Source organism: Symphodus melops, assembly GCF_947650265.1.
Source record: "Symphodus melops genome assembly, chromosome: 3".
NCBI classification, from domain to species: domain Eukaryota; kingdom Metazoa; phylum Chordata; class Actinopteri; order Labriformes; family Labridae; genus Symphodus; species Symphodus melops.
The window spans coordinates 18,259,983-18,286,956 of NC_136693.1; the positions used below are offsets into that span (position 1 = coordinate 18,259,983).

The following is a 26,974-nucleotide window of genomic DNA, read 5'->3' on the forward strand; positions in this document are numbered from 1 at the left end:
AGGCTGTATTTGTTTTAATTGCTGCCAGCTGTGAGAGTTTAAGCAAAGCAGGTTCACAAATACAAACTCTAGACTTAGAGTAGCGCAAAAACTAACGTTAACATATTTGCACAAAACATGAGCTTTTCATCACACATGCGGTGCAATGACATCAAAACGTTTGGAACATATTTTGAGGACATGTTGAGTTTAAAACAGTATTGGTTTGTAAAAAGATCCTTTCTTTAGAAGTGATCAGATCTCATTTGAGTGCCCAAACATTACCAACCAATCTGCAATTGTTGATGTAACAATTAATGTTCCCCCTTGCAGGATTAATAAATGACATGTTCTTATAAATAAGGTTTGCCTCTTCTTCCCCCCAGACAAACTAACCACTGGATGAGTTCATGCTGAAGAGACTCGGATCAAATCTGTCAGTCTGGATTCGATGTTGGAGTGTTGGGAGTGACACCGAAGGCACTTTGAAATCTGATTTGAGTAGCAATGTGTGTTTGTGTGTGTGCATTTGCGTACCTGTGGCAGTAGGATTCCTAGTAGCACTCCAGCCATAATCTTATAATTATCTATCAGCCAGATGAAGAACGCATCAGTGCAGCCTCTGATATAGATGGTGTCAATCAAATCCAAACGCTACAAGATAAAAATTAGTTGTTATACAAAGATGTTACTATAATATAGAAAATATTCTCAATGTCAGGGGTATGTGAGACCTTTGCTGACTATTATCAAAATATACGGTGACCAAAAACAATGCTGGTTTGGTATCAAGTCATTTGAGTTTGAGAGTTTCTTCCATACTTAATTACAGTATAACTGCATAGTACTAAAATCTCTTTAGGCTTTACTCTAAAGAATGAATGAAAAGAAGAAACTTCATGTTAGACCTGTAGTAAACAGTATTGCAGACGGTGTTAAAACTGGAAGACACTTTGCTCCAGGTAAGTAAAAAAAAAAAAGAAAGAAAAGAAAACCACTAGCACTTGATCTATTACCTGATATTTAAAAGAAGGCACAGCGAATGAGGTTACATCAGTGCTTTCATATTTCAAACCTGTAGGTGAGTCTCAGAGGTCTTACCTCTTTCATTAACACCTGGTACCCACACATAGTGTTGGCAACTTCATTTGGCTGCAGAGAGAGAGAGAGAGAGAGAGAGTGAGTGTGTGAAAGAATAAGAAGGAATACAAGATACACATTCAGTGAAAGAAAAGGCTTCATCAAATACTAACCTTCTAGTTGTCACATGTCAGGTTACCATTTAGCTTTCTGTCACTTGTAACTCTTTCCTTTAATTTTCCCTGTAAAAACTAAGTACATTACTAATAATCTTTTCTTCGGAAACTGGTTGCCTGACAAATCCTGCATAAAAGATTCCCAATCGTGTCGTGTCTGTATGCACCGGATCATAAGTGGATTTTATTGCTGGGACCGAAATTAGATTAGAAACTGAGGACAGAGATCTCAAGCAAGACAACAAGAGAAGAAAAGGACTATGAGGAGGGTTAGGAGGCAGTCATTACAGGTGAGATAGACGGTGAGAAGACAGAAACACAGACAAATGGTAAAGAAGGTTTCATCAGCGTGTTGAATACATCCTGTCTGCTGTTTGAATACACAAGTTGAGATAATACAGTGCCAGTGCATGGAAGAAAAAACATTTTTATAGTGGTGCAGCCTGGTCTGCCATCATCCTGTTCTCCCTTAACAAACATGCCAAAGTGTAATACTGTGCAGTTAGCCACACCTCATTCATTTAGAATACCTAAATAATTTACACTTGTTTGTTAAGTTAGAAGACACATGCAGTGAATCTGTGAGAGAGAGAGAGAGAGAGAGAGAGAGAGAGAGAGACACAGAGAGAGAGAGAGAGAGAGAGACACAGAGAGAGAGAGAGAGAGAGAGCGAGCGAGCGCTAAGAAAAACCCAAACCCTATAATGTGTATTCATTATTCAAATAATGTAACTTAAACTGACAGTGTGTTGTGGCGCTCTGGCATTAGAAAGATATTACTACTATGTAATGTATTCACAACATATTGATTAGTAGGGACTCATGTTTACACGCTTACACTATGTTTAATAGATTGATAGGAAAATAATTAACGACCTTGTCATCACAAGTCACTCACAACAATGTCATTGAGAAAATTGATAGATAGATAGATAGATAGATAGATAGATAGATAGATAGATAGATAGATAGATAGATAGATAGATAGATAGATAGATAGATAGATAGATAGATAGATAGATAGATAGATAGATAGATAGATAGATAGATAGATAGATAGATAGATAGATAGATAGATAGATAGATAGATAGATAGATAGATAGATAGATAGATAGATAGATAGATAGATAGATAGATAGATAGATAGATAGATAGATAGATAGATAGATAGATAGATAGATAGATAGATAGATAGATAGATAGATAGATAGATAGATAGATAGATAGATAGATAGATAGATAGATAGATAGATAGATAGATAGATAGATAGATAGATAGATAGATAGATAGATAGATAGATAGATACTTTATTGATCCCGAGGGAAATTCAAGGCATCCAGTAGCAGTATACAGACAGGCAGGACACCAGACATTGGTTACAATACACACCCGCTGTCCCCCCTCCCCTCTGTATACAATACAATAATCCCCCAAACAAGATTTAGCAACCCCTATGTGACTAAGAGTAAAGGTTGAACCTGTTAGCATTGGCATTAAAACTTATATAGTGTGTAAATAACCTGTGAGGAGAGACGCAGGAGCAGCAGTGTTTCACGAGTCCTGCTATAAGCAAAGTTGGCATGTTCATCAAACTATTTTATGTCCAAGTAAAAACTTGTGTTTGTTCTGGCTTCCCTCGTAAGCTCTGCAGAGTGTAGGTGTATAAATAAAAGGAAGTGCATGTGCTGCTTGGTGTGGGAGAAAATTGCCTTTGTGTGTTTCTCACATGGCAAAGGCTTAATCACCATTAAAAGGACGCTGAGATGCATTTTAAACCGAACTCCCCATTATTACAGCTATTACAATAATGACATACAAACTGAGTATTCAAGGATTCAAGGAGGCGTCATAAATATAGAAATAGAGAGCTTGGAATTATGTAACATGTGCTTTATCCAAGCTCTTTGGGTAATGTTTCATAAGCTAATGTGTAACAATGATCTTCAAACCACTAACATAAAAGATATAATAACCACAATACAGCTATAGAATACATTTTTTCATTGGTATGTGGCTTTGGAAAATGTAGCAACCGTGCAGTTAGCAGGTGCATTGAAATTCAAATTAGTTTCAGAAATAGAGTACATCATTTATAAAAATCGCACAAGTCTTAAAAGTGCTGCATCATTTAGGCATACAGCGTTGTCACTTGTGATGCCATCAGTTTAAACCGAGCGTCAGGTGTGTTAAGCTCGTTGTGGTTACTCTGACTACAAAGTTCAGTGCCTTTTGTTCAATGGATAAGTGATTCTGGCAATGTGTAAGACATTTATCAACATGTATTTTATTCAGGTAAAAATAAATGATAACCTCAATCCACCTTTATGGAAAAAAAATGAGCAGCAGAGCTCGATAAAACATGACAGAAAGTTACGCAATTAGTTACGATGCCAACAGTGACATGATACTTGCAAAAATAAAGAATATTAGGACAAAATAAGTGAATAAAATCTACAATTATTTTTAACATAATGCACTGATGTTGCACCGCTTGTATTAACAGCAACAGCAGTAACATTAGTGGGTAATAGTAGGGATATCACGATCAGTAATGGTAGCATTAGTGATACCTACCTCAGTAGTAATGCAGCAGGTATGAGGGACACCACAGGCTAGTGGACCAGGCGCTGTACAGTTGTGGTACATGTTGACCCCCCAATCTTTATACTCTTGACCTCCACAACACTGAAACTGCCAGAAGAGAATAAGGTGGTAGAGTAAAAAGGAGGTAAAGAACTTGTTAACTAAAATGTTGCAGATTTACTTGATAGTTAGTTAAGGTGTATTTTGGGATACAAGAAACTTTGAATAAAAGAAATGTTCAGGTGATGCTATATAATCTACCGTATTTTCCGCACTATAAGGCGCACCTAAAAGCCTTCAATTTTTTCAAAAGCTGGCCTTATAATCCAGTGCGCCTTATATATGGATCAATATTGAGCCGCAACAGGTCTCGCAACTACGGTAAGCAGCCGCCGACTCAATTTTCCCCCGTAGAAGAAGTAGTGCGCGATGCATGCTGGGATATATAAAACGGCGTTTCATTTCCATTTGTGTGTTTGTGTAAAGACCCTGAAATGGCTCCTATTAAGAGACACGCTTACAACGCAGAGTTTAAACTCAAGGCGATCAGTCACGCAGTAGAACACGGGAATATTTTGGGAGTGAATGGAGTTGTCAGAAAGCTGATTTGTAATCTGTTAATAAAGTTTGATCTGACTGTTTTGTTAACATTTCCCTTTAGCGCAGCACCGTCCAATGGATGCATAACGTAACCCAAGCCTCTACTGTAGCGCCTTATAATGCGGTGCGCCTTATATATGGAAAAAGTTTTAAAATATGTCATTCATTGAAGGTGCGCCTTATAATACGGTGCGCTTTATAGTGCGGAAAATACGGTAAGTGTCTCTCTCCATTTGACCTTTACCACACTTAAGTAAGGACTGGAAAATATGTTTGAAATCAATATTATGATATTACTAAGAACTGCAAACCTCTTGTTTTCGGTTCACAGGTGCAAAATAAAGCAACACCATCCCATTATCTTTTATTGCTCTCTAGAAACACTATTACTTCACAGGGAAAGTAAATGAGTTTTGATTATTTTATTATTATTATTATTGTTGTTTGCTTAGTAGTTTGAAGTTGCACTGACTTTCATTTGAACTTGGTGCTTCTTAGACACATTGTAAGAGGACTGTATGAGAAAGCCCCCTGCTGGGCAAACAGAAGTGAGGAAATTTATTGAATGTTCTAGAAAACATAAACGAAATAAAAAATAAAAAACCTGATATGGTTATCAAAACCTAAATAACAAAAGAGAACTGTTCTAAGTTATCCAGCTGTATTTAAAATGTGTTCCACATTTGAAAGCAAGAGAAAGTCCAATAGAAAAGATATCTCAACCATGGACACCACATGTTTTGACTTTTGAAAATAAAAAAAGATTTAATTTAAAAATTAAATCAAAAAGTTCATTTCATTCAAACAGTCGGGAATATATTGACTGCACAACTGCTTAAAAGAAGGAACGGTAGCCAATAAAGACAAACAAGAAATGTTATTTGCAGTCATTTATTGACAAAAAAAATAAGAAAGAGAATTTTTAGAAAGAACAGCACAAAGGGTCAGACACCAGGAGACAGAAAGAAGGGGGAGAGAGATGAAGACTCAAGATTAATAAATGAATAAATATGAGGATGATCTTTCAGAGGCAGTCTGATCAGTATGTTGGCATTGTGCCAGCGTGGTTAAAGGTTACTCCTCACACTCTCTGGCTTTACTCCACCAAGTGCGTTTTCCAGCTCTGTGTCACAACTCAAACAGGAAGGCAGAGTCATTATGATGTGATAAGTGTCTACAAATGGAAGGTAAGTTCAGCACCAGTACAATTTATGAACCTTTTTATGGGTGAAGCTGGGAAGTGAAATACTTGAGTAGAGGCAATTTTAAAATCACAATAAATTAATCACTTAACCTATATAGATACAATACTGTTTATTTCTATATAATACCAATTACTGTATTTAAAATTATATTATTATGATTTGATATGGATGTGAGATCACTTTCATCGTAGTTTGGTCTGGCTCAGTAAACTGAAGGTATTACAGCCTTAAACTAGTGTAGCTACAGACAAGCACAAGAAAAACGAGCCAAGAGACAGATACAGCCTTAGGGACCAGTCACACAGAGACAAGACGTGTCACCAGCGAAATTATTGTTTTCCTATGCTAAAAACACAATTGTTGACGTTATGCTAATTTTGAACCATTGAACTCTCAGCTAGCACTGATAGTAGGAGACTGTGGGGAGGCTAATAAATGATGAGGCTTTTATGCATCTACGTTGGTGATCCTGCTGGTACCTGTGATATATCAGAATCATTGATCTTTCAAAAAGTGAGCGTGTGTGAGTGAGTGGTCCTCTGAAGAACTCTACTTTTAGTCAAATAAAACATTGAAAGATTTAACTAAATGATTTTCTGTCAAATCGTAACACTAAGGAAAACAACAAAATGGTAAATTTCACAAATCATTTAGTGGCTTTAAATAAAACAGTAATAAGCATAATTTTCCTCATGAGGCAACTGTAATCATTTTCAAAGGCTTGTTATAAAGCTTTGATATTTGAGGACCTGGGAGGATTGATTCTGCCACTAGTCCCCCCTGTGATGTAAACATTGCTAAGACACCTGTGTACCTCTGAAAAGACCAACTGGGGCTTTGTTTCCCTGGAAGCGCTTACATCCATTATCCATCAACCCACTAAATGACCTGCTCATATTGTTCACCATTGCACTGCAGAATAGAAAAGAATGTCTGTAGAAAGACAGCCTCAGAGGAAGCCAGGGACACGTCAAAAACATATGGGTTACTACTCTACAAAATGATTTTGTAACCAACACATGTTGATCAAGTTAAAGGCAGGGTTGGTTTCAAAAACTAGCATGATTTTAAAAATAGCATTCCCCCTGTGCTGTGTTTTCATCCACCCCCTGCCCTCTGTGCTCCCTTCACTTAAATGAACTAGTGCCATTGGTCCAGAAGCAGGTTTCAGGTCATGCATTCAGTGTGGACTGATGCATGCATGGGGTATAGAACAAGGAAGACAGGAAGGCATGATTGGTTCTTAAAACTCTAACCGAGTGCCGACATTGGTCGAAATTTTTACGCGCTTACAGCTGCTACAGATAAAAGACTTGTTTTTGTTTTGTTTGTTTTTCAGAGCACATGAATTATTAATTGTGTCAAAATCTTAAAGAGTGTATCTGGAGAAAATTACCAACCCTGCCTTGAAAGGGGGAAACTATGCATGGAATAGCAGGTTACAGATTACTTTTAACATAGCATGTTCAAAAACTAAAATCAACATCTGCCTAAGACAGTTTTTCAAAAAGTCCAGAGTGTGAAGCGATAACCAGCATTTACTTAAGCAAGCTGCTAAGGTAAGTGATGCTGTTTCACTGGTAAAAAGATTTGTTTGGCAGACCAAAGACCAAAATGTGTTTTAGCAAAAAAAGGACTTGCAGCATACACAGACCTTCATGATTTTCTTCATCGATCTGAAGACACTCCATCTTTTCCTGCAGACATTTCCTCCTAAGTTCCATCTTCTGCCCTTCAACAGCCTATTCCCTTTATGTTTCCCCTGAGGAGAGTTGCTTCTTACAGATTCACAAATTCAGGATCTGAAAACCACAGCAGGAAAACTGTGCTTTCTCACACACCTTCTCTGCTTTGTACATTTTAATTTGTGTAATCTCTTTTGGGCCAGCAATGCCGGACCCACCCCAGCTCATAAGCTGTGTAAACCATACTTTGAACACCTACACACAGCCTTTTTGTCATGTTAGGGTACTGACAGGTATTTAAGAGATATCTACTGTGTGGTAATGGATGACATGGACTGCAGGTGGCAAAGTTCAGTTTGAAGCAGATTCTTTTTTTCTCTGGAGCTATGGTTAATCTGATGATGGACTTAACCCCCCAAATGAAACTTCTTTAACAGTTTAATACTATTTTTTTTGATAGCCCATGATCTCGCAAAACAAAGAAATTATGTTTTTCTGTACGCTTGTCTTCTATGATCATACTGGAGTATATTTGGTAGAGGTATACTTTAACATAACTAAATGTCAATCAACTAAATGTTTTTCAGCTACCTTCCTTCGAGAGCATACTTTAAATAATAGAAATGTATTGAATTAAATTATATATTAAATCACTTTGTATTTCATAAGAACTATGTGAATCTTGATTTATTTTGCCATTAATATACTTAAATTTAAAGAGTTTTAAAAAGAGGGACAACTTATTTGAGTACTCATACTTTGGTCCTATTTAAACAGAGATGTGTCAAAAACAACAGGTTAGCTTTTTCCAATACTTTCTAGTTTATCATGCTAATGATCAGGAAGAATATTTATGCAGTTCAACAGTTACAGCATGTTTTTCTTTACAGTGACTCCAATGAAATATTATTGTTGTAAAACAAATGTCCCCTTCAGTAGATACCTCAGCTTGTCAAAGCTTGCTGCTTCCCAGCATTGGAGATGCTTAAATAGCAAAATACAGTGGACATAAAATAAATACAAATATTAACTTAAAAAAAAAAAAAAAAACTTAAGGCCAATCAAAACATAGACCAACTACTTAATGCCACAGCATTAGGATCATTTTCACCTTACAATGATGTGCTGCTGGAGGATAATAGTCTATAGTTAAAAAAGGAGCTCTTCTCATGAGAAAGAGGACAAAACAAAATATCAAAAGGAACCGGAGAAAACCATAGTGCGACATGAATGATGGACTGTTCCCTCCAATGGCAGTGCAGCTCACAGCATCTGATGGATGGACACACTTTGAATACCAAAGTGATCAATAATTGCTCCTACTGCTGTAATATCTGAAGACAAGTGCCAATAACAGACAAGGGGAGTGACTGATTTCTTCTGAGAGGGCAGATTTATATTTCAAACATTTCCAATAAAAAAAATTAATTCTGAAGTTTAACTTTGGTGATATAATTAGCCCAACACCATTGTTAGGGTTCCCTCTAGGAATCAGATAATTAACAAGTCCACAGAGGATTGATGTTCATGATGTAAACAAAAAGAAAGAAGCCAAAGCAGGTTGTCACCAAGAAATCTCCCCAAAATAAAATAAAAACGTATTTCCTTCAAAAATCTCAAATGAAATGTGTGAGGTTTATCTATGTGTTCTGTTTGTTTATATTCTTCATCTTGTTTTTATATACCCACCCAACTTGTTGCTGTATGCCTTTTAATGAGAAGCACATTTAGTGACTCTCTGCTACACGTCTCTGTAAAATATTAGCTGCGTTTCCTGGCGTTACCTTTAATGGTTGTTGTGATGAATCCAAAATGAACCTATAAATATGTATGATCACATCTTTATCAGAAGACCAAACAGCACTGAGGAAATGAAGCCGTGTTCAGATAACTCAGTGGATTGTGTTGTGCATTTAGACTTCTTATGAACACTAAAATCTTGATGCAGTCATTGGATTGCATTTTTTGTTGCTTTTATGAGTGTGTGACAAAACTTCCTCTGATGATTGAAATAAAAAGGTTCAGCTTTTTGTAATGAGACTGAGCAGCAGGAAACACTAGGATTATTTCTTGATTAACCATGCAATGTAAATTTAAGAAAAACAATCCCTGTCTTCTCCTGAACCAGGCAATCATTTCAGATTAATAAATGTCACATTTCCATTACAAAGTACCAGGGCATCCTGATGGGAAAGGTCGGCTTGAAATTACCTGAATATAGGATGTGCTATAACCTCCCTCTTGTTAATTAATTTTTGTTGTAGCTCCTGTATGAGATTGTTCTAATTTCCTGCTGATGCTAATATAAACAATTAAAGCTGCAATTTTTCACAACCAGGACAAAGAGCCAGATGGGGCTGGAATAGGACATCCTGAATGCTTGCCTAATGTCGAAGTGTTTTTCATTGTCAATTTATAAGAGATATCTGTCACAGGTTCACGTTTGTGCTCTGATCGGCACAAATTATGATCAAAAATGATGCTGTCAAGAGGGCAGGTCCTTGGCATCCCAACAACGAAAATAAAACGTAATATGTGGGGTACTTTGGATGTTTGTTTGTTTTATTTGTTCGGTGTTCACAAATTAAGCTATGTGCAGAGTTTGGTAATAAGGAAAGGTGAGAGACTGGCATAAACAGGCTGGTGCAAGGAGCCCTAAGGGCCCAAAATATCAATTATTGTGTAGGAGAATGTTTCAGGATCTAATAAACAAACTCTACCAGTGTTAGATAATATTATTTCTAGGCCTGGAACCGAATGTTTGGCTATTCATTCGACGGGTAGGCTATCGTTTCTTCATTTTGGGATTCGGATATTCATTTTGTTTTTTGGTAGCTGATATCCCTATTCTCGCAGCGGTCAGTAAACGCAACACTTAACTGCAGCCAGGGAAGACAAAATGCCAAAGACTTCAGCTGTGTGGGAACACTTCAAGTTAATTAAGTGAAGACAACACAAAGGCAGTGTGCCAAATATGCAATTTGATACTAGCCAACCATGGTGGCACAACAAGCTTGAAAAGTCACCTGATTGCTGTAAGTCGTAACGTTATAGAGACTTATGGCTGTACTAAAATGACTCAATATAAGCTACAAAGTAGCTGTCAATAATAATCTTGAGTTTGTCTGTTTGTAAACTGAGCACACTTCATAATACGATAAAGCATGCATTTGTTGTATTAAAGTTATGTACAAAAAAGCATGATTAGTCCTTGTGCAGTGTGATTGCGGGCTGTGCCGGCCAGTGTAACCGCGACCTTATTGAGCCGCGTCCTCTCCCCCATCGGATATTTGACTATTCGTTGTTGATAACTACGGACTATCCAGAGCCCAAAAAATGGAATTCGGGACAGTGTTATGTTCGTTGTTTGGTTTAGTTTTGAATTTCTGAGTTTGGACATTTTGGATTTTTTATTTGAGTTAGTTTGTTTTGCCTTCTGCATTTTTAGTTTAAATAAATGTATAAATACATTTTTGTGTTTCTGCACTTGGGTCCTCCTCCCTGTCCTTTTGTCAGACCTTGAAAGACAGCCCTACTTATTACTAGGTCGATGTAAAATTCAAGTATTCAAATCACCAAGAACTCTGAGAGGACTTCGCTATTGTACACAGAGCAATATAGGAGCATAAATGTAGATGACTGAAATTGTGACATTTAAAGTTTTTACCTGAAGTGGAATTATCAGCAGAGGTTTCCTTTATTAAAAAAAAAAAAAAAAAGACCTGGCCATTTAAACAGACATGAGTTAGCAGGCAGCCACCAACCCTCTCTCTCTCTCTCTCTCTCTCTCTCTGCACATGTCAGTGATTTATTCGATACAAACACATGACACACGCCAATTCATGGGCTCGAAAACACATAAATCTAAAAACAGCCTAAATCCCCTCTCAGGTTGTCTTATGGTGTAACAGATTAATAGGATATGAGAAGAAATACACTGTAAGAGCTTCACACAGCTGCACTGTATGTTGAGATTACAGCTGGGATATTGCAAGAAAAAACATTAGAAATCTGTGACGATAAAATGCTTTTAAAAGTAAGGAATGTATAAATTGTGCTCTATTTTTTCTATGTGGATGCTAAATGCTATAAGTCAAAATAAAAAAAGCTGCTCTAAGTGAGAAAAAAATAATCACAAAATATGCTTTGCTACATCCTGATTGTTGCACAAATGTACAAAATCAATCAGGCAAAGGTAGAGAGTGAAAACAAAAGAACATAAATGTTTACTGGGTATGTTTACATACCTAGATTTGTTTTAGCTTAGATGGAAGATCATGTGTCTGGACAGTATAGGCTTCACTGTTTGAAATAAGAAATAAATATGACAGGACCCTGATAATGAGTATTTAATAACGGGCTAGTTTCATAGAACAGGAATCAACCCGAGGCTTGTTTTTCAAGCTTCATCTGCTAAATTTCCTAACTAGCTCCGTCTAAACCAGCCAAGCATCAACTCATGGGCCTTCAAATGTCCAAAAAAATCAACAAGTAAAGAACAATCCTGCTGCACTGGTGTTGGTCACTCTGCACACGCCTCCATAGTTAATCAATGGAGTTAATTGCAGGGTGCTTCTTAATTTCACCGTGTGAACAGTCTGCAGCTCATAGACCCTGTTCCCTCATGTGCTGGATAGACGTTAGTAATGAGATCTCCAGCTTGCGGCTGTGTGGCAGCATGATGAATTCTGGGAGCAGGTGCACAGAGATGCTGTGCACAGCTCTCTGATTATATTGGACACAACTCAGTTCACTTTAGATGCCTTTTCCCCAAAATAAATCCACGCTCGTCTCGGCTTCACAGATTGTTGTGTGCCCCGCATTAAAGATACTATTTGTAGTGGTTTTACTTGAAAATATCTAAATTAATGAAAAATTTGACTAAACCAATGATATATTTTGTTTGAGTTGTCAGGTTTTCATCCTGTAGTGGCTGAATTGACATACTGTGTGTTTAAAGTAACACAGGTACAATAGTTCATTCAACCTTACCTTCCTTTGTACAAAGTCCATGATGTTTTTGAAGTCCAGGTCATCATAGTAGTTCACTATGCCTCGTCTAATGTTCTTGTTCAGTAACTCCAAAGTCTGTGGCAGACAGTAAATAAAAAAAAAAAAGAGAAACAGTTTGTAAGTGTTAATGGGATGAAAGAGGTCACGTAAATACATTTATTTGGTTTGCAAGACACAGCTGCTATAGAGTCAATGTGTCAGAGATGAAGCTCAGGAGAGGATAAGCTCTCATTAGTCAAGGTGACCAGTCTAGTGACCTGGAATGTAAAGATATGACAGTTGGACAGCTCACATCTGTCAGTCACAATCTGGTGCAGCAGGGTCACATTAGGTTATCACTATCATGAGGCTAAGGTGGAATACATGCAACAGAAAACTTCACATTCATGGAGATCTTTTATTGAATGTTCTCTTTAAGGGGGCTGCTGTGCAGTCTTATTATCTAAGTGTGCTTGCTGTTAGTGCTGGGTTTTGTCCATTTGTGGACAAGATAACATGACATTTTGAAAATTGATGAAAGGATTTAGCATGGGTCAATAGAAAATATTACATAACAATTCAGATCCACTACAGAAGACCTATGTAACACCAGTGCATGATCCATAAAGGTTCTCAATAACTGATGTCATTTTTCTTGTCAACACAGCTATTTCAAAATGAATATGAATAATTTAAAAAAATAGTCCTGTTACTTTAACTTTGGTATTTGTACAGATGTGAATAATAATCAAGTCTTCTGAGGAGTTAGTACTGGCTATGAAGCAGACTGAATACTGAATGCTCTATATGGCCAACAAAACTAAACCAGTCCATCAGAAGTATGACTGATTAGTTCCATATAATTATATGCAATGCCTGGCAGCCACCACGTCACTTTCAAATAAGTGGAGTAAGAGAGACTGTAATCCTTGTTGCAGCGGCTGTTAGTTTGAATCTCACTTCACCCTTTTGCTGGATGTCCTCCCCGACCCTCTCCTCCCAAAATAATCAAAACTATTCAAAAAGGAGATATTTTTTGTTATAGAATAAAACATATAATGTACGTATAATGTATGAATACTTGCCTTCACACAGATTCACACAGATTGAAATAGCTCAACCTTTCTTTTCATTTCTTTTCTTAATCCCCTGAAGGTACGAGGTCTTCATATTTAATCAATAGGGACGGAGCAACCATATTAACCACAACAGGCTGATGCAGAGTCAGTCTGCTGAGGCGCTCCTCTTCAAGACAGGAACATTAAACCTTTATTAGGAAACCCTGTATGAGCTTATGCTGCCAAATCAACTTCAACATGGCGTTCATGGAAATGAGAACACAACTGGAAACTCAATCTTTACTAAAAAACAAATAAAAAATAAAAAATCTACCATTACAATAATAGATCTATAACACATTAATATGAACACATGCATGAATCTGTTCTATTTAATCTCAGTGTAAATGAGACTTTTAAATTAAGTTATGACATACTAAAAGCTGAGTCTTTATTGTATTTAAAAATAAAACTGCCATTTAAAACCTGAACTGTACAATCATTATGTTGGTAATTTAGCTTCCTTGGCAAAAAGATACCTCATGAAAAAACCCCTCAGTGCAAATAAAAATGTTATTCAGAGACAGTTAAAAAAGAAAAAAAGGAACAGTTAACAAAATGGCAATTCAGATAATTTTAAAGGAGCCCTAATATCCAAGAAAATAATGAACACTTACGGGTTGGATATCTATAAAGAAGATTTATAGTTATAGAAGTTGGGCTTTATTGTTATGAATTACAACAAAATTAGCAGTAATCCTCAGCACCTCTTAAATAAAAAAGTCCTTATATTCACAGAGATTTTCTTCTTACTTTTAACAACAATGAAGTGAAAAATGTGTGTGTGTGTGTGTGTGTATGTGAGTGAGAGAGAGAGAAAATTTAGTATACAAGAGTAAAGCTAAACATTCAGTGAAAGAAAAGGCTTCATCAAATACTAACCTTCTAGTTGTGACATGTCAGGTTACCATTTAGCTTTCTGTCACTTGTAACTCTTTCCTTTAATTTTCCCTGTAAAAACTAAGTACATTACTAATAATCTTTTCTTCGGAAACTGGTTGCCTGACAAATCCTGCATAAAATATTCCCAATCGTGTCGTGTCTGTATGCACCAGATCATAAGTGGATTTTATTGCTGGGACCGAAATTAGATTAGAAACTGAGGACAGAGATCTCAAGCAAGACAACAAGAGAAGAAAAGGACTATGAGGAGGGTTAGGAGGCAGTCATTACAGGTGAGATAGACGGTGAGAAGACAGAAACACAGACAAATGGTAAAGAAGGTTTCATCAGCGTGTTGAATACATCCTGTCTGCTGTTTGAATACACAAGTTGAGATAATACAGTGCCAGTGCATGGAAGAAAAAACATTTTTATAGTGGTGCAGCCTGGTCTGCCATCATCCTGTTCTCCCTTAACAAACATGCCAAAGTGTAATACTGTGCAGTTAGCCACACCTCATTCATTTAGAATACCTAAATAATTTACACTTATGTTGAACTATGTTGGACTGTGCCATGAAGCTTTCAATACATCATGTTTCCCCAATATTACAGGAGGTAATGTGATTCTAAAACGCTCTAATTATCCAGCTGCAGCTGAAAGGTCCCAAATGGTCAGACAATCGAAAACAGAGAGACAGCTCACCTGGTTGCGAAACACCAGCGCCAATATTCCTCCCAGCAGCTCCAGGATCAGACACACAGACAGCGTGTACATGAACTGTGAACAACCAGAAAAAAGAGAAGGAGTTTTAAAACAAAGTTTTAGCATTAATTTTTTTTTCTACTGTTTCACAACTTCACATCTATACATCTGGATTCACATGGCAAAGTCATAGCGTTTAGAGACCATCATATACATTGTATTTCTAACGTATTACTGGCATGTTGCACGTTTGAGCATTCCTCATCTTGGCACATGCTCTTTTTGAATTCCTTATTTTGAAGCACAAAGGAAATGATATGCTCACATATCCTAAATAAACCACTTTATACCTTTTAAAAAGTCTGTCCTTGAGAAATCCACATCATAGAGCATTTCTGTTGCACTTAAAGGTCCCTCCATATGGAGGGGTAGCTAAAGGTTTTTTTTAATTTTTTTTATCATAACCACCATGGTATGCAGCTTGAACGATTTAATTCAATTAACTAATTAGTCAATTAACATTGAACTGATCCTCACAGATGAGTCCAGGAATCAGCCAAATACTGCATCCATCTTTTTGAGTATCATATTCCATATCAGATTGTGATTGCTGTACTGTGATACGTTGTATCTTTAAGTTTACATATGGACCTTTCATTTTTATTCTGTTGTGGTGTTTAATCACCATGGCTACTTTTTAGACAAGATAATAAAAACAGTAAATGTACAACATGTTCGGAATGAATAGGATTATAAAAAAACTAGTTTGATGAAACATTCACCATATCCTAAGCATCATAGCAGCTAGTGTTTAGTCAAGATACTTTAGTTAACTTGAAGCACACCACTCACCACTTTCAGCAGGGTTAGATTGTCCCTTAGTGAAGCCAAGACCCCGATAAATGAAACTATAAACATGGTAATTCCCAGAAGGATGAGGATCAAAGCCGGGGCCAGAAATATGCCTTCCAGAGTCTTGTAGCGTTGTCTCTCCACCTCTGCATAGATGCCAATGGCCAAGATAAAGCCCCCTATCAGCTGGAGACACAACAAGAAGCAGTTAGGACTGGTTAGTGAGAACTGTATAACACATAATTACAATTCAGCTGTCTTAGATATGACCAAAAGAGGGAAGCATTCAGTGGACCATTGCCCCTTGTGCTTTCTTTTTAATCATATGCAAGGCTGCTGGGTTAACTATAAATATTATACATTTTTTTTAACTACAACAAATCATGTATTCAGACAGAAACAAGCAGATCATGGCCAGTGTCACATCTCTTAATCGTATAAAAATTGTATAAAAGCACTCGAGTAATTTAAAATGAAGTAAAAGACACTTAATGTTAAGTAATTGAACTCTAAAAATAGCCCGAAGCTCAGGTTTTTTCCAAGCAGATAACACATTGTTCAGGTAAGGATGAATTTGAAGTTACTGTCCTTCACAAAACATCTCGTCTTTATCAGAGGAAGCTTCTTCGATGAAAGTCAGGTAATAATAGTATCATTCAGTAGAATAATAAATGTTGATTATGACTGAGAGGTTTCATATAAAACATGTTTATCTTGTGGCCTTACTGGAATTTATTTAAGTGTTCATGTAAACAATCCTGTATGGATGAGCTGTCCTCTATAGACTTAAGGATGTTAACACTGCGGGACAGTCAACAACATTTTACAGATACTATTTGGTTTATTTGAGATTGGAAATGCCTGTTATCTGACAACTTGTCCAGACTGCACATGTCAAAATACTCACGTTTTCATACTTATTGTGGACATAATAGCACGCTACTTTTAGTGTCCAGCTGGAAGCACCGCTGTGCATAATTATAGTCTCACAGAGCTGTCAATGTCGCTGAAAAGTCTCATTCTGGTTAAAGCCACACAAACTGACCTCCCTTAGCATTTCACAAGTTGTGAATTATCTGCTACTGAAACCAAACAGTCTAAACTTTAAACAGTTGCTTATTACATTCTGTAACTTTATCTTACCAGTGGAGAGGACTTCAGCAAGAGATAATTCAAAGTCATTAATGACAGCTTTCTGTAATTGGCTCCACTGAAGCACAAAAGTTTAAGATATGGTTATGTACATTTAGCAATCAGTGCGGTCTAAAATAAATGAACATATACACAAGAACACAAACACTTAAATCAACCTTATCTCTTCAGATCAATCTCACTTGGCAACTCTAAAATAATTACATAATAAATTCAAGTCAGACTTTCAGGATTTGAAGACCCATCAGTGTTATTAAGCAAAAAAAAACAACAACAAAAAACAAAACTATTTAGCAGGCATGAGGAACATGTGTTTGTGTAGGTCATTCCAGATGTGTTTGTTCACCACCTTATTTGCCTCTATAAAGGTTTATTCTCTGACGGGCTCACTGCCCACCAGAACTGTAGTATTGCTTAATATGTACATCATCTAATCTGAAACTTGTTTTGTTATCCGCATTTATAGGAATACAACCTAAAAATATCAAAAAAAAAACTGAAGCTTTATCACAGGCTTATAAGGGAGTTTATTAAAAGGTCAAACTTTTTAAAGCCTTTATTTTACTGGAATATAACACATTAGCCCTAAGAGACCAGTTTAACAAATAAGTCATGATGTGCTCAAAGTCAAAAATGTAAGCTGTTGCATCAGTGACAAGATGATGATGTATGACTGAACTGCAGATCTCAAATCATATCATGTCGAGTCTAAAAAAGTGAGAAAGCATGGGATTGTTTCCATGGCAGGGCCTTAAGTGTACATGAACACAGCTTAGTAACATGATGTAATGGTTGTGGAAACCTGATCTTATTAGGTGGCTATCATACTTTTCCTGTTGAGTCTAATCTGTGCTTTGGAGAATTTCCTGAAAGACAAAAGCAGCCGGACCTCAACCAATGGAGGTCCGACTGGCAAGAGGCGATTAAGTGCCACAGGGATTTAAAGCTCTGCTCCGTATGTTCAGAAGGGCACAAAGACAGTTATGAAACAGTCAAAGTAAGGGGTGCAATAATGTTGAAGTTTCTTGACGGCACTGTTTCAGAATTGCAAGGGCTTTAGACTATTAACACACCTCTGTTTTCAGTTTGAAAAAAAGAATGATCTCAAAATATTTTATAACAATACAGTCCTGTACTTCTTGGCTCAAGCACGGCTTTTACTTCTAAATTTTTGAAGCTTGCTGGCCTGTTTTAAAAGTCGCATATTATACTCCTTTTCAACCATTTTAAATAAATCTTAGGGCTCCCCAAACATATCTGGGCAGTTTATTGCCAAAAATCCACAGCGATCCTGTTTAGCACAGGCTGTTACTGTGAATATAACTTTAAAGTGGACATATTATACCCCTCAAAATATAACATGAATCAAGCGCCAGAGGAGGTTTGTGAGCCAGTATAAATCAGCTCTCTCAGAACGCTCAGTTTGTTGTGTCTCTTTACATGCATTGATTTTCACAGTAGACATCACTTCTCTGTAGCGAGAATAAAAATGACGGACGTTTGCAAAAGTTTTCCTCTAGGTTCGGGATGTAGTTAATGGGTGGCGAAAACAGGGGAGGGGAGGATATTTTTCTACCACGATACAATTTGTGATGTCACAAGTTGAGAAAATTTTAAACGGCGCAATTTTCTCCGACCACCAACAAAGGACTGGATTTATTTCAAATGTGGTTCGATAGACACTCAAGTCACCCAAATAAATGTTTAAAAACACTGTAAAAGTGGAATTATCATAATATGAGCACTTTAAATGTACGTGAGCTGTGTATGACCACGACTCTTTAGAAGGGCTTGGGTGGCTCTGGCTTTCTTGCACCATGCCAAGCGTACGATGAGAGGACAGACTCAGACAACATCAGCTAGACAAATCACCTAGCTGTGGGTGTGTCACCCAGAACTTCCAACAGACGTGTGCATTGCATATCAACTCCACCTTGTGCTCCCGCGCTCACACCCACAGGCTGCAATCTCAGAGCGAAGTACTGAGTAGCACCACCGGAACCTCAACCGTCAAAACCAGTGTTTTTTTTTTCTGAAAATAAACCTGATGTTTTATTGTTATTTCAGTGTCTGACTTCCAATCCCACTTGATCTGCTCAGTGGTACATTTACACAACGAGCCCTCGCATCCGGCAAAAGTAGAAGCCTTGCATATATTCTGCAGAGGGCTCCGGAAAGAGCTGGGACGGAGACAAGATGCAGAGTAGCTGGGCCAGTGGAAGCACACATAGTGAATAAAGCTGCCATAGTGGAGTGGAGTGGCATCTGGAAAAATTTATCAGAGGACATGTTACTGCCCTTTGTGATGTCACAAAGGTAAAAACTCGAAACCGTCTGCTCACGCACACATTTATGAGAAGTGGTATAGGCAAAAGACGGACGGGGTGGACTTTTTCTCATAATTGGGGGGGTTTGTAGCCAGTCTACAGGGGCACATCGTATAGGGTTCATAAAACATGTTTTAAGTACATTATTGCATAATATGTGACCTTTAAAATGAGCACGCTGAGATGTTAATTTCAGCAACACAAAACCTACAGCTCCACATTATGCGCTATTAACTCAAGGATACGTCTCATCAAATCTTAATTATAAAAATGAATTTTCTTCCTGAAAAGGTCAACTTCGATTATAAGACATTTTCTATTCAGAAACACCACCTGAAAAATTAACTGCTATGCATTGACAAGTGTTTATACAGACCTGACCTCACCACACAACCGCACAATGACAGAAGAAGCACTAACTGAGACAAGAGTTAATCCTGAATTCAACAATAATGTGTAGGGCAGGCTATCCACTCCAGTGTTTAAGGTCTTATTAACAATGTCATACAATATCATTTCATAGTAAAATTGACATGCATTAAAGTTACATTAACATACGTCAAAGCTTCAACTTCATCTAATTGGTGTCTGAAGCAAGTTAATCAGCTATTGCAAACTGGTCACATTATAAAAGTTCCCAGAATAATAATGAAAAAAAGCTCTGATCTGTCATGCAGATGTTTATTGTAAATGTGTATTATTAAATTTTATTATCATTAAATATTATGTGTATTATTATTAGATGTTTATTATACATACTGCAGAACCAAAATAACAAATTCATGCTGTTCTCAGTGAAGTTCAGTCATCCTAAAAGCAAGGACTCATTGTAGAACTCTGAGTCTGATGTGAAGAAAGCCATCAACAGACCTGGAACACGTTCTCCAGTCGTGGTTGAACATGTTTGCGTCGATCTTACCCTTTTCATAGTCTGTTGAAAAAAGGCCCAAGGGATAAATGATGACTTTCTGGTAACTCAAGTTTTTCCTTGTATATGTTTACCATACTTAAGCACGTTCCAAAACATGCAATTCATTTTAATTGATCAGATCAGTCTGTGCAATGACCTGCACGCAAATCTGAAATAAAAAAGACCACTACCAGAAATATTAAAGCCAAACAGCATTTAATGTTACCAGGAAGGTTAAATTAGGCCTATAGCTACTTCTGATCCCTTATGCGTCCAGGGGGTTTAAGTGAGTTGGTTTACTGGGAACATCTGTCTTACAAGTACAATAATACAATAGTTAACATGAGGCTGCCACAGCAGCTACTGGCTTATGCTCACTGCACACACGAGACAAATAATATCAACTTTTAAAATGTAAACTGTGGTTCATTACCACTTGTTTTTGTGCAAGGCACTCATTAAAATGTGTTGTGACAGCGGTGTACAATGAAAACTGTTGTGCTCTGGGAGCATATAGACAATGCTACAAATTGACAGGCTAAAAACAACCTCACAGTTGGGAATGGGAATCATATGTGTGAACGCAGTCTACCTGACACTTGCAGCTCTGTGTTAGATATGAGAAATGAGGGCAAAGCTGCGTTTAATACTAGTGAAACTGTGCTTACACAGAGAGGATGGGCACGACCAATTTCACCAAATTCTCCCCCCCCCCCCCCCCAATCATTCATTATATTATTTCAGAGTATTTCAGATTCTCTCGATACCAAACATGAGAGTTTATTCCATGGTGGGATGAGTACAGAATACAGGCGACAGAATGTGGGATAAAGAGTAATTATGTGGGAAACACTGACAATGTTCTCAAGGATTCATGACCATGTAATCAAGGATTCAGTGGAAAAAGTAAGATAAATGAAGCCTGTCCTGTGATAAAACATATCTTTCCTTTAAGTAAGGCCTGACAATTATGCAATACACAAGTTACAATAACACACATTGACTCATCCTTCCACATATTTGCTCTTTGCTGACTGCCACTCAATCGTTCTTCAGCCTTTCAAAAATGAAGACCAAGTCTGGGAAAGGAGGAGCAAGGAGAAATGATTTTCTTCACATTAGTTCACATCTGTGAGCTGTGATGTTCAAGCCGACCATGGTGCGTTTTCTTTCAAGTCCCTGCTTGCTCTCTGTTATGCTGTCTCTGACCTGACCACACCTACTCAAGGGCACTGAAGCAATACACTTCAAGAGGAATCACTCTGGTTCTTACAAAAAAATAAAAATAAAATTGCTGTGATGATAAAGTAACTCCGGCAGCTATGTGCTATGTAATGCACTAAGCTGCAGATGGCCCAGTGGCAATTTTAGGGTTTTAGGCCAAGGACAAGTTGTATTATACAACCTTTTACCCAGAATATTAAAACAACTTCACAGTGCTTTTAGTGTGTCTTGACCAACTGTTGTGAGGGCAAACAGTGCAGAGCTGACGCGCAAATTAAGCCCTGAAACCAGCTTTAAAACTGCACTTAACCAAATGACTACAGAGTAAGACTCCTTGTAAGACTGTGACTTAAGTTAGGTAGAAGAAATGTTATTTTGTCCTGTACTTTTTTAATATTACATTTCTCAAGTCACCAGCCAATTTACCACCAACGCACATGAAATGGGTATACGCTTCTGTTACATTTAATCTGGTTGGCCATTATTGAATCTAAATGAGACAAATCAAGTACTGTCATACTTGATTAAGAGTCTAAAACGTCCACACCTTTTAAAACAATTTCAAAGAAGTAATTTGAAAAAGATGCTCCGTCCTTACATGAAGAAATCCACAGCTGACTATTAATATCCCAATAGTGTATCCTTAACTGTATGTCCCTCATTACAGTCTAAATCTCATATGCCAGAATATTCAAGTACCTGCAGACAGAAAGTAGACCCTTAGCATGCAGTAACTTTCTAACTGGCTACACTAAGAAGGTTAACATGGTTGACTTGATATGTTAGAGTATTTGAGACAGTACGTGGACTTTTGATTTTAAAACAAAAACCTCATGATATTTATATGATACCATAAAGGCATTCAAGGTTAGAAGTACAGGGGGAAATTTTGCCAAGACACCCTGACAAAACTTCTGTCAAAGTCCAAAATTATAGAGCAATTACAACTGCTCGATGGGCAAAAACATTTTTAACTGAGCTTTAAACCAATGATATCACTATTCTAAACATTACAAAGTCATTATCTAGATGACTTTCAAAGATGGTAAAACATGATCACTTTGGAATATTCATCTTAAAAATACTCTTTTATGATTCAGTTTTGCTTTCGGTCTGTGTATCTACCTGCAATACACTAAAGGACATTAGCTCATAAAGTATGAAGCCAGATTAGATAATGTTACTGCCCTTGTAAGGCCTGAGTAGTTTTCCATTGGGAACAGGAAAAAAAAACAATTCTTCTACTGTACATTGTTCTTCCAACATGTGCTATTTCACTTGGCTGTTTGCAGCCTCAGCTGCTGTTTATAAGCACACAGACATCCTGTTGTGCAGGACACTGAATCAGTGTGAAGAACAGAGAGATTATTAAATAGATGATACAAGAATTAACAATAAGATGAGTGAACTTTTATAGGTAGTTACAACTTTGTTGTAATGAGTCTTTCCTGGTTATAAAGATGCACCACTGATGCCTATTGAACCAACTGTTGTATCGTCAGTTTGTTTCAGAAATGAGGGGATTTCTAATTACAACATGCAGATTGCTGCTGTGGATGTTTCCTGTGTGGGATGTCACAATATGATCTAAACTGCTCTGCATGTGGGGAACATATGTCTTTAGTATGACTGAATCAACAAGCTGCAGGAGCCAAGTAAACATGACTTTTTAATCTGTTTCACCTCCCCTATCACGGAAGCATTTATCTTTCATTTTCAGACCTATTAATGACTCCTCTGCTGCGCTTTGCCGCACCCTCGCAATCCCTCCTGCTCCATGGAGGAAAGTTTCACAAGTGTTTCTCTGGAGAAACAAATAAGCGTTTGTTAAAATGTGCCAATCAACCATCTGTCTAGCTGCACAAGTATCTAATCTGTCTGTGAAAGGATGCAGCTGCTGAGTTTGGCTCCTGTATGTTGCATTAAAAAAAAAAAAAAAACAGCCTATGAAAGCCATCAGAGTATATTGTTTCAGTTATGTGAATATCTTTTCAGGATATTTGTTGAAACTACTGTCATCTGGATAAGTCATTTATTTGGCATTAAGTGACCACCTTTGAGAAACAGTAACAAGTAATAACCATTAAGGCGTTTGAATAAATTTATGCCACGCAATAAATGATAAGGTAGGTTTGTCTTCATACAATGTTTATTTCATCTGACTTCTCCGGAAACAAACATTCAATAACTGAGAGCAGTAAGACAAACATTACTCTGTTGTTGTCACCACTGAGGGAGGGAAATGCTTGGCTATTTAGCCCCTTAATATGTTATTTTCAACAGCTAGTCATTACATGGGTTGGGCTGCTGATTGGTGGTGAGCAAGTAGTGTAAAGACAATATTATGAGAGCATTCACCATCCTGGTGAGCTACTAAATAGGCTACTGTCTTACTGCTACATGCTACGTACAGGTAACTTTAGAGTATGATAAACATGGTGGTCAAGTAACAAATTGTCTTCATTTAATTACTTTTCGCTTTAAGAAATTTACAATATTATTAAAATGCATTTATTTCAAATGACTTTGAAACTGATACCGCTGACGGATTCTTACCTCGCACAAATGTCAGCTTGTTAAAAGAAATGTTAACGATGTTTCAAAATGAAATTATCTTTAAAGGGACTCTTTTTAATCTCCATAACAAGCTGAAAAAGTGTGTGCTTTAAGCAGGCTAAATGAATCCATTTAGGGTTATTAAATGTAGTTTCTCAATTCTGTACACCCATCATGGGACTACAAGGAAGTGAGAAATCTGGACTACTGCTTTTGAGGTCGATTCTGGATGGGAAGAATGTGCAACATTTTTTTTATTCTTCAGCCTTATAATTTATTCTTTCCTGTATTTACTTTACTGTGCTTATTGTTTTTCAATTCCTACTCCCTTTAAACTTCAGTCCTCTATTCATCTTACATCTTTTGTTTATACCTTCTTTATATCCTCATTCTACTTACAGCCCGTGATGTGATGTCGTCCCACTCTCCCTCAAATGTTATTTTTTATTTAGGTCTCTCCTGTTACCCTAAGTGTTGATGCATGTGTTTTTATCTTTAAAGCACGTTTTAAACATTTGTTTTTAAAGGTGCTATGTAATAAATTGTTATTTTACATATACTGTACAGCAGGCATCAAAAACCTCCTCTGAATGTCTCTCTGAGTCATGACTGTATACAATGAGTGAGAAGCGTGAGTCCCGTCACATCATATTGTTGAAGGAATCATGTTTACATCATGTTTCATGACAGCCTTGTGTATAAAGCTGCTAAAGGGCTAAAAGACGAATAACACAGCCTACTCACTACTTATAAGGATGCCACGTAAGTGTCTTTAGATCTCATTCTCAGTCAGTTCATCTCAATTCATGAACAATATTAAGCTATGGACACAACAACATAAAAAACTAACTCTTGAATGTTCTTTGGTGGGGCTTTGTGACTATGGCCGAACTTGTGGTATTCATGGTTCAAACATTAGGCTAACCCCTGCTTATAAAACACGTTTTCTGAATGAATATATGAGAATTAAAAGATTAAGGCTATAGGGGTCAGACCATATTCCACTGACACAAGTAGGCTCAAAAATTAAGAAAAAGGCACATTTCTGAAAAGCTTAGGGTTACTGAAAAAAGTTCAGAGAAGGAGACTGCCATGGAGATCTTACAATATTGTTTTTCAGTTTCACTGTAGGCGTACACAACAATTGCTGGACCAAGTCGGTCATTTTGAGTAATTTAATGCTGTCTAAACACATGTTGCTGTCTGTCATGTGGTGTCCTACTCATGACTAAGGATGTGGAGAAGTCTGACCACAACAGGACACACTGAGTATTGTTTCTTTTTCTTTTCCACTCATCTTTCATTATGTTTACCTGGAGTAGCCGATCAGGCAGGTATGAGTAGGGTAAAGGTGGATAGAGAGGGTGTGGCATCATTATAGCAGAAGGTCTGCAGAATACTCAGCACACAGGTATAACACCTGCCGCTACAGATCACCGCGTTTAACTAGCAGCTGCAATTCAAAAAGCGAATGGATTCAGGTTTCTTCACGTTTTTCTCTGAATAACAAGAACAGTGCTTTTTTTAAATGGTGTCGATCGGCAGCTCCAGCTGAAAAAAAAAAAAAACAGAAACAGAAACACACCCTGTCTGCCCCCCTCGAGTACACAACGCGTGCGGCTCTTTCACAAACGAATGTTGACGTTACTCACCCACCAGATGATGGCATAGGCAAACAGCGTGAATTTGAGGACCAAGTAGGAGAATCTGTGACAGTATCTGATGCCGTCGTTGTTGGCCATCGTGTCTGACTGAGGACAGTTGGTTTCAGCGGATCCCTGCGTTACTGTTGACAACACACTTCCGCGTTGTTAGCGTCACCACACCTGGGAGCGCACGTGAGCGGGATAAATGGATGGATGGATGGACTGCCGATTGAGACGTTTTTAAAAGCTCAAAACGATAACGAAACGAAGTTTAATCCTGCCTAATGTTTTTTTTTTTGTCCACCGATCTCCACAAGTCATTTATGCCTCAAAGCTCTTCTACCAGTTGGCTCATTTATCTTAAACGAGGTATCTTTCTTTACATAATCAGAGATAACGTTATAAACCTGCGTTTCAATGTGTATGATCGGAAAGACATTCAAATTGTTTTATACGTTTTGATTTCTCTTTCCCTGTAGCCAATCAATAAACGACTTATACCATGTGCTGTTATTTATTTATTTAGCTTTTGACTATAGGCTACTATTTCCCATTGCCATCCGACTCAGTAGGCCTACATTAGGAAATTATTCTTACAGGAAAGTCAATGCATGTGGTTTATTTAATCAAATACAATTATGTCTCCACTTTCTTAAAGACTACTTTCTTCATCCCACATTATTCTTTACATTCTCAAGCCATGTAACTTTGCCCCCTATAAGACCCTTTCATATCAGGGACTTTATCATTGATAAGAACCATGAATCCATCTAAGAAGGAGCCGAGAAGTGAACTTTTGGGATTCCTGAATTGTGACTTATTGATTAATTTCTGCTTTTGTTGTAGGCTAAAGTGCATCGCCTATGCTGACTGCCTACACAACTTATTGTAAATCAATAAATTGATGACTGAAACATCTTACAAAATATCCATAACAAAGAAACACAAAGCATGCTTCAATCATTTGTTGTCAAGAAAAAAAAATCAAATATTGGGTTATTATGAAGCTCCAGCTTCAGTTCAGCAAGAAAGACTGAAAGTGATCAGCGATCAGGTCTTTCTCATTCACCTTGTCTCTTTTAGCTGTCATACTCAAGCTTTCAGTTTTGGGCTGTCGTTGAGTAAATCAGCTGTCCTGTCAGCGGACCTCATCTAACCTCATTTTCAGCCTATCATCATACTGCCCCCCTTTTAAAAATGATTCTTTCTCTGCCCTATAATTCGTCCATGCTGCTGTTCGTGTGCCCCTCCACCTCTCCATCACCACCATCTTCATCAGCAGAATCATCCATCAATTCTTC

The 26,974-nt window shown here is 37.4% G+C and overlaps 1 protein-coding gene across 1 annotated transcript in view; it reads right to left on the reverse strand.

Moving 5' to 3' along the window:
• The window catches only part of tspan15 (tetraspanin 15), a 28,796-nt gene extending 2,863 nt beyond the window's left edge, over nt 1–25,933 (reverse strand). The window contains exons 1-7 of the mRNA XM_079338990.1: nt 25,680–25,933; nt 15,859–16,044; nt 15,007–15,081; nt 12,302–12,397; nt 3,811–3,927; nt 1,081–1,131; nt 517–633 (exon numbers count right to left, since the gene is read on the reverse strand). Coding sequence (XP_079195116.1) covers nt 517–633; nt 1,081–1,131; nt 3,811–3,927; nt 12,302–12,397; nt 15,007–15,081; nt 15,859–16,044; nt 25,680–25,769 — 732 coding nt within the window. The 5' untranslated portion in view covers nt 25,770–25,933. The remainder of the gene's footprint in view (nt 1–516; nt 634–1,080; nt 1,132–3,810; nt 3,928–12,301; nt 12,398–15,006; nt 15,082–15,858; nt 16,045–25,679) is intronic.
• Nucleotides 25,934–26,974: the final 1,041 nt, after the last annotated feature.